This window comes from Trichosurus vulpecula, chromosome 7, assembly GCF_011100635.1.
Source record: "Trichosurus vulpecula isolate mTriVul1 chromosome 7, mTriVul1.pri, whole genome shotgun sequence".
Classification (NCBI taxonomy): domain Eukaryota; kingdom Metazoa; phylum Chordata; class Mammalia; order Diprotodontia; family Phalangeridae; genus Trichosurus; species Trichosurus vulpecula.
In genome coordinates, this window is record NC_050579.1 from 208,354,362 (window position 1) to 208,364,002 (window position 9,641).

At 37.3% G+C, this 9,641-nt stretch overlaps 1 protein-coding gene across 1 annotated transcript in view; it reads right to left on the minus strand.

The window, feature by feature from the left end:
* COL19A1 (collagen type XIX alpha 1 chain) overlaps nt 1-9,641 on the minus strand; it is a 398,183-nt gene that overhangs the window by 216,250 nt on the left and 172,292 nt on the right. The window contains exon 13 of the mRNA XM_036768309.1: nt 7,533-7,586. Coding sequence (XP_036624204.1) covers nt 7,533-7,586 — 54 coding nt within the window. The remainder of the gene's footprint in view (nt 1-7,532; nt 7,587-9,641) is intronic.

A 9,641-nucleotide genomic window follows, 5' to 3' on the forward strand; every position in this document is an offset into this window, starting at 1 on the left:
TGATGTAAACTATATTTTTCAAAGATCATTTGTAGATGAAGCTGGAAGGCCACAGACAGACATGAAATAGAACAGAATTGCCAGCATTCCTATCATGATATTTTCTCATTAGTAACAACAGGGCAACTGCTATGTTTGGGATTTGCTCTTTCAGCACCTGATGTACTCTTTGAGAAAGTGGAAATGGTCCTTGGGAAGCTATAGTCAGGAAGATGACTGGCCCCACTCAAGTGTCAAGAGAAGCAAATCTGTGATGAAGGTGATGCGATTTAAGTGCACTCAGGAATTGATGTTCAAGACATCTCTAGGAGGGGTTCTAAACTTTCTGTCTCTCTCAGTGCCTTGAACAGCGCTCTATGAACATATACATAAATGTTTGCTGAATGAATAATGAATGACAGTGATTTTTTAAAATGTAAAAAAAATTCACACTCAATATGTCTACAAAAAAGGTAAGGTGCAGCTAGGTGGCACAGTGGATAGAACACAGGCCCTGGAGTTAGGAGGAGCTGAGGTCAAATCCAGCCTCAGACACTTACTAGCTGTGGGATCCTGGGCAAGTCACTTAATCCTGATTGCCTCAAAAAAAGGTGACTCAGGACACCAACAACTACCACACATTCTCATTTTGATGAAATCTTTACAAGAGTTTGCTATGCAAATATCAAGGCTATCATTGATGAAAACATGAGAAGGAAACAGACAGACTTTCACGGATGATTGTATGTAATTATCATTGTCAGTTACACACCTTCCAGAAGTGAGGAGAATATAAGATGCTGCTGTGTCTACCATTTATCGAATTCAAAAACATTGACTCAGTAGAACAAAATGACACCTAAAACATAGTGTCCATGTGTCAAAAATCATACAGATTCCATCATAGATGTGACCAGGGAGAGTCTAACCATCCACTGAGTTTCAACATTAAGCACTTCTAGGAGGCTATAGTGTAAAGTCCCTTCACCATCTGTCTCTGACCTACCTTTGGAGACTTGTTTTACATGGCTCTGCCTTCATTCACTCCATGTTAGAATTAAACTGACATTCTTACTGTTCCTCCAACTCTAGATTCCATCTTCAACCTATTTGCCTTTGCTCAGACTGTCCCCTATTGTTTTGGTACACGATCTCTTCACCTCAACTTTTTTCAAGGGTCAGTTCAGGTGCCATTTCCCATATCCTCAAGAGTGTGTGTGTATGTGTGTGTGTGTGTGTGTGTGTGTGTGTGTGTGCGCGTGTGTGTGTGTGTGTGTGTAAGCACCATATGTATTTCTTAGGCAGATACTTCAGATGGCGAGTAAACTAGTTCAGAATTGAATGAGAGGAAGTGACAGGATTGAATAGTATTTTGGAAACCGCCTGGTGCTTTAAGTAATTATAAAATGTTCCCTGCCATAGAAGTCCATTTTTAAAACATTCATATTTTCCCAAGATTACTATATGTTTGTGAATTATGGAATGCCATGCTCTCAAAAAACTCAAAATTGCAGGGCCATGAAAAGAGGCATACAGTTCCATTCAATATTTATTAGGTGAACCAGGCACTGTGCTAGATGCTGAGGATACAAAGATAACAATGCAACAACAGGCCCTACTATCAAATGGCTTACATGTGAGGGGTGAGGTTGGGGGAAGCAACATGAACACAGATCAGTAAATATAAAATGTGTATACTTAGATTTCAAATTCACAATGAGGCAGCATTACCAGATTAAAGTGTTTCTGAGTCACTTGGGGTGCCTTACTTTTGTATTCATATTTGCATTGTATTCAACGGCTAGCATAGTACCTATCAAATAGTAGGCACTTTAAATCCTTGGTTATTAAATGATCAAGGTAATTTCTGGAAGGAGGCGTTAATGACTAGGGGAACAAGGAAAGGACTCTTACAAGAGGTAGTAATTAAGTTGATCCTTGACAAGAGCTGGGGATTCAAGAGGTAGAAGTGAGGAGGGAAAATATTCTAGGCATGGGGCCATATAGCTTGTGGATAAGCATACAAGTGGGTGAGGGCATATCATAAACAGAATAACAAGCAAATTAGTTTTGCCGGAACAAAGAGCACATGAGAGTGATTGGTGGGAAATCAATTTATAAAGACATACTGGTGATAGATTTTTAAAAGACTTTAAATGTTAAATGGAGGAATTTGTATTTTGTCCCAAAAGCAATAGGGAGACCTTAAAGATTCCTGTGTGGAGGATTGACATGAGGAGAACTGTGCTTTGGGAAGATCAATTTAGCAGATGTGTGAAGGGATGGATTGCTGAGAAGAAAGAACAGGACAAGGAGATCAATGAGGTTCTTATTATAATAGTCCATGCATGTCAAAAGTGATGAGAGGTAGACGTAAGGTAGTGTCTGTGTGAGTGGAAAGAAGTAGAGGAGACAGATGGAAGAGATGTTATGGAGGTAGAATCTACATGATCAATAACACTTGACAACTGATCGCATTTTGTGGGGTAAGGGAAAGTGAAGATTCAAGGAAGACTCCAAAGTTTCAAACATGATGACTATAAGGCTAGTAGTATCTCTACAAGAAATAGAGAAATTAGGAGACAAGGTCATGTTACAGAAAGACAACAAATTCTGTTTTGTATATGTTGAGATGCCTATTGGACCATAGACCAGCAACTGGTGGTGTGAAACTAGAACTTAGAGGAGAGAGGAGCAATGGACAGACAAATATACGAGTCATCTTATGCATAAGGGGATGCAAGTAGGCTGTGGCATATTATGAATAATTACCTGCATTTGAGAAAGGTCATAGAAACATCATTAACATTATCTATGCCTGGAAAAGAATGTAGTCCAATCATAGAGGGCACCAAGATCCAGGAAGAACAGATGGATGGCTGAGCCCTTCATCATTATGCACAAAGTATTAAAGGAAGAAGAGGCTTGTTTCTGAGGTTTTGGTTGGATCCTCCATAGCAGATTTACAGGAAAATGTGGATAAGAATTTCAAAAGATGAGGTCAGAAAGTAGCACCTTCTCCGTTAGTGAAGCGAGTACCCCTACTATTGAGGTGACAGAGTTAACTGAAAAGGACACAGAGAGAGGTCAGGTCTAGAACTCAGGAAGATGCTTTAAATTCTCTGAACCTCAGCTTGCTAATTTATAAAATAAAGGGTTAGACTAAATGACCGCTAAGTCTATGATCACCAAACATGCACCTGTACAATTATTCAAGTACAGCCCAGACAATTTGACATACATTATAGGCCAATGAAAGAGGATTCCCTGGAAACAAGGAGGGGGAGCTGAACTGATGTTCTTTGTTCTATTTAGAATGCAGTGAAGTTCACTAGATAAAGGCTTCCAGGTATGTAGTATGAACTTCAGTAGAAAACAAAATCTATCTTTCCATGAGAATAATGAAAATGGGCAATCAAGTGGATGTTTGTCTCAAAGACACAAACAAAGACATAAAAGGGTTTGTAGGAAGGCAGAGAGGTGAAAAGGGTGAGGTGTGAAAATACCAATGAAATCCAAATGAGGTACGCAAAAAATAAAAACTGGAATCATGTGCGATCGTTGGTTCTCAGTCCAACAGAAGAGATTCCCATCTAGGGTGGGTAAAGACCTATTTTCACTTAATAATATTAGTGTGTTACATAGAATTATAATTCTTTTGAAAAAAACTAACATAATCCAACGGAATGGCACTACAATCCTAAACATAGCAATATGCAGATACTGCCTATAGGTAACTAAACACAAATACTAATTGGACGGAAACTCTAGCACTGAATCATAAAGAATGGTGAGGCATCATGAAAGTAGTTGAAAGAGTACTGCATTTGTGGTCAGAAGACCCAGGTTCAAATTCTAGTTTGTTAACAAAAATGTACTTAGTATCTGCTACGTGAAAGGCATCAAATTGTTACTGGGATTGTTATTTAATTGGTATAAGGAACTCTCAGTGGGTAAACTCCCTCTACCAACTCTGGTCAGTACATTCTCTACAACTTACAGATTTAGTGAGTTGCATAGGGCACAGAGATTAAGTGATCTGCCCAAGATCTGACGCATGTACATGTCTAAGACTTAAACCCTATGTACTATAATACATTGCCTCTCACATGTTACGTGCTTTAACTTAAGCTACTAGCAGCATCTGTAAAATGAGAGCATTGATTAAGCAAAATCTAAGTTCCCATTCAGGTTTTAACTCATGAACCTCTGTAGGACTGGCTACTTTTTATGTTAGGAGGTGCCACAAGGAAACAGAATATCTCCTTTGAATTTTTAAAGAAGCTTTTGAAAAAATCCAGGCCCCTTAAACAAGTGCTTATAAATTTAGCCCTGCCTTGCTTATCTCCTATCCCTTTTCCTATCTTTTTCCTTCCTTTTATGACCAAACTTCTTGAAAGTGTTAGTAGCCTACACTAGCTGCCTTCATTCCTGACTGTCCCCTCATTCTCTGAACCCCTTGTTATAAGATTTGCATATCAGTGTAACTGAAACTGTTGTTTTGGAAGTTGCCAATATCCTATTGATCACCAGATCCTCTTTTCAATCTTCATCTTCATAGGATCATAGAATTTAGAACTAAAATGATCCTTAGAAGTTTTCTAGCCTAAGTCTTTCACTTAATAAATGAGAAAATTGAGTGCCAGAGAAGTGAAGTGTTTTGCACAATTTCATATAGCAAGTAATAAATAGTCTCGGCCTAACCTAGCCTAACCACAGCATTTGACACTGCTGTCTCCTCTTTACTTCATAAAACTCTCTGAAGGCAATGCACTATATTCCTTGTACATATGGATCTATATTGGAGAAGGAAATGGCAAACCACTTCAGTATCTTTGCCAAGAAAACCTCATGGACAGTACTGGTGTGCCATGGTCCACAGGGTTACAACAAGTTGGACACAACTCAGTGATAAACAACATGCTTCTACATAAATTCATCTTCTACCTCCTTCTCTCTCTATACTGTCTCCTTTTGAGATGTCATCTACTTTCCTGGCTTCAACCATGTATTTTTTTGTAGATGAATAAGCTATCTTTATAAACAGCTTCAACCTTTCTCTTGAGTTTTAATACTGTCTTAAACTATATACTGGACATTTCCACCTGTATTCTCTGGTAGCACCTCAAATTCAACATATCTAAAACAGAATTTGTTATCTTCCCCTGAAAACCAATTCCTCCTCCTGTTTATATTATTTCTCTTAAAGATGCTGTAATTTCCTTGGGTCACTGAAGTTCAAAGCTTCAGCCATATATGTTTATCAAAGTTAGCTTATGATTTTATAAAGTATTTAGGTACTACCAAGAATCTCAATGAAAAAAAGATTCTTTGAAATCACTCAGAAGTAGCAAGAAGTAGGTGGAAAGATGGTGTCCTGAAGACAACACATGGGTTTGTTTAACATTAGGTTATTTGCACATTAGCTTAGTAGACTTTTGCTGAAGATATGGCAAAACTATATGACTCTACCTAATCTGCCATATCCAATCAGTTGCTATAGATTTTTTCCTGCATAATGTATTTTTCCTGTCCCTTCTCCCCCATTTCTACTAGTTTAAGCCCCTTATCATCTCATAATTTAATTATTACATTAGGCCTTACATGTCTTCCATGAGTTCAAAGTCTCCTCTCTTCTATTCATCTAGCAGACTGATATCCTATTAATTTTCTTAAAGGACCATTTTTGTAGTGTTCTCTCCCTGTTCAGAAAACTTTAATGGTTCCCTCTTGTCTACTAAATAAAGCTCAAGTTACTTTATCCAGCATTTGAGACCTTCAACAATTTGGCTCTAATCTTTCCTGATTTATTTGCCAGTTATTCCCAGTGGTCCAGATAATCCACATTCTTCTTATTCCCTGAAAATGTGTTGAACTTTCCCACACCTGTGACTTTTCCCTTTTCCCTCAGCCTGGAATGCAAAATTCCAGCCTTCTTCATTACTCCTGCCATCTCCATTTCTCAATATCTGATTTGTCCTTCAAGACCCAGATCAAATGTCAGCTCCAGAGATTCACTCCTCCTTCACACTTGAACAATATTTGTGCCACTGATTTGGCACTTAGTTCATACTGTCTGTATTATGGTTATATCTGTTCATGTGTTATCCCCCCTCTTAGTCTGTAATATCTTCTAGGATATAGTAAAATATTGTGTATCTTTCTTTGCTCACATCACCCAGCACAGAACTTATACAAAGTAGGTATTCAATAATACATGAATGTTCATGGGATGAACTGCACTAATTGACTTAGGATATATGAACTAGGCCAGCCAAATATTTTACTTGCCTAGCTATGAGAAATTTAAAGAATGAAATTTTCTATAAAGGCTTAGCCTCTGATACATACTGGCTGTGTGACTATGGGTAAGGCACTTAATTCCTTGTTCCTCATGTCAAATTCAAATAGAAATGGTCCCTGCAGGCTGCATATTGACTTAGAAAATTAACAAATTAACATTATCTGTGTGGTATATGGGGGTGTTCAAAGAGGAATAGTACCTCTTGTGTGAGGGCTCGTCAGCTCTTTTCAGGGCTGCTCATTCACCTTTGGTGTCTACCTGGTTTATTTATATTTACATTACAATTGTTTTCCTAAAAATAGGAATTGAAAACATAGAATACAACTACATACAATCAAAATTTGTTGCTACTGAAAATGCCCTCCTAAACTAGGTATAAAATGTACCATATAGGATCCCACTGAGGAGATGGATAATCAAGAAAAGAGTAAGATGATCATGTGGTAAAAGCCAGGGATAATGGATGTAAAGTTCGAGTACTGCATTAGTACCTATGAAATCCGAAATAATACCTAGACAAAAGCCTCCATCCCACTGGGTAGAATGGCTCTTACACTCTTTCGGAACACATAGACAAGAATTACAGATGATGACAGGATGTGCATGCATTACAATCTGAACCTGTGAAGTGCTTTAGAAAAGATTCCTGTATATGTCGGAAAGGTTAAATTTGATCTCTAAGGTGCCTTCTAATTCTGATTATGCGATTCTAGGAAGATATTTGAAATTAAAAAATTGGCTTGCAAAGATAAATTTATCTGGTCACAAAATAATAGCTACATGAAGAAAATAATTATTCTGATAGTAAGTAATTACGGCTCGAATGCAAGGGGAAGAACAAAGATGTTTCCCTTGTGTAAAAAAATTTCATTTTGTTAAGGAATGAAAAACCAACGTACAAATTATACAGACATACTGAATGGGAAGGTAGTTCACAGAGACCCTCATTGACCTAATTCAAAAAGCCAATACACAATATTAGCTACTTCAGTATTCCAGATTAAATTACACACCTGATTAATTTTAGCCAATGTCCCCCGTGTCTGTGCGGCCAGTCTCTAAAACACATAGGATTTCCCACACTGGGAAACCTTAGTCTAATGAAGACAAACCTCAAATTTCAAAGTACTATTAGTTAACATTCACCTCATACCCAGCTGGCATTTTTGAGTTTTATTTTGATTGGTGTTCAGAGGCATGCAATGACTGGGTTTAGTTAATGCCTGCCAGTTGTTCAAAGTTTACTCACCCTTTGACCCTCTTTCCCAGGTGGACCTTGGGGACCTTCTAGCCCTAAGGAACCCTGCAAAGGAAAAAAGAAAGAACTGTTAGATTTTTTTTGGAGTTTGGCCATCTCCTAGAGATGTTGTGGAAATGAATACTTATTTGACAATTTAAAGTTTTTAAAGGAATGAGCTCCTCAGAGATTAGACTGTATAATACATTAATAATGATGAATTGCCTTCCTTGGAATATCTTACACTTGTAACAAAGTCTAGAGCAAAATAACTAAGTCCCAGAGCCAGATGTCAGGACCAAATGTTCGCTCCCAATGAAGACTTGCTTCTAATCAGAGCTACATTACACAGAAATGACATAAATGGCAATGGACACTAGCAACAAGATGCATAATCCTTCCTATTTTTGCCATTCAGAAACAGGTGCAATAGAATTTGGGTTGAATATTTTCTAAGAGAAAATGGCCATCATTTTGTCTTCATAAATTCATTTGTGATATTTTAGGATTTTATTTCATATTCAAAAGTACTTATGATTTTTTTAAAAAAAATTAGGATAGGGACTAAATCTGTAATTTCATTGGTATAAGGGACTACTAGTGAGGAGCCTTATTCTACTAGCTCAGGTTGATAATAATGTCTTTGTAACTTACAGTCTTGGAGATTTGCTTAGTAGCCCTCTGAGGTGGCAGCCCAATAGCCTCAGTAAACCAGAACCAGATTAAAATGCAATTAGGAAAAGTTTAATAAAATAAATAAAAATATAATTGTCATTTGTCCTTCATTTTCAAAGAGGACCAATTACATCATGAGGTGATGTCTTGACTCATGAATAAATTGGATTTAAGTGGAGCAGAGTTGCACAATCATCAGCCTCATTTCTCTCTTTCATAGTCATTGAAGTCCAGTGGCAAGACAAATTGCAATGGCCTGGGATGCAGTGGATGACCTCAGGGTCTTCAGCATCTGACTAAGCTCTAAGTTCTCCATTCTAAGTACCTGCTTCAGTCACCTTCAAGGCTATTGGAACAACTTGTTCTAATCTACCCATTCCATGGGGAGAAGTCTTCACATACTTGGGGGAGACATCCCTCTAACTCACCAACGGGTTTGATGCCCATTGGTGCCAATGGCTTACCAAGGTATGACTGCTGTGCATGCTACAGCTTCTTGGAGCCACAAGCGAAAGTTGAGTACCAGATAGACACCAAAGATGAATGAGCAGCCCCGAAAAGAGCTGATAAGCCCTCACACCAGAGGTATTATTCCTCTTTGAATACCCCCATATATCACACAGAAAATGTTAAATTTTTAATTTTCTAAGTCAATATGCAGCCTGCAGGGATCATTTCTATTTGAATTTGACATCAGGAACAAGGAATTAAGTGACTTACTCACTGTCACACAACCGGTATGTTTCAGAGGCAAAGCCTTTCTAATATTTACTTACAATCAAACAATAAAATCAACTAAACTTTCTTAGTTACATTAATTAATTGCAATGCCTAAAGTAAACTGTGACAGTTTTTTGGTCATTCTCTCTAAGTCCTCATCAGGCTATTTTGCTTGTCCATTCTTTCTTATTCACTTTTCCCCTTACATAGTCATGGTTCTAGGGCATTCTATACTTCTGATTCTGTTGGTTATATCTGGCACTATTTGATAAAATCATTTCCAGACTTAAAAATATATATGTATATATATATATATATATATATATATATACATATGTACATATGTGTATATATGATATACATATACATATGTTCCTTGTAGATGTTAATCTTAATTGCATTGTAATTTTATGTTCCACAATTTATGCAACCATTTCCTTCTTGCTGAACATTTAGGATATTTCAATTTATTTGCCAACACATGTAAGGCTGCTATGAAAATCTTTGAAGATACAGCTCTTTTTCTTATTGTACATTTTCAGGTAACACTTTTAAGGTACATTCCAACAATGGAATCATTTAGACAAAGGTTATGATTATTTTTGTAACTTTTACCACAATTGCAAGATTAGTACCCTACTGCTGGGAAATGTGAAGCTTAGCAATGCCATTACCTAACAAATCCCCACAATTCCATGGTAAGGCAGAGTAATCCTTTTTTTTTCA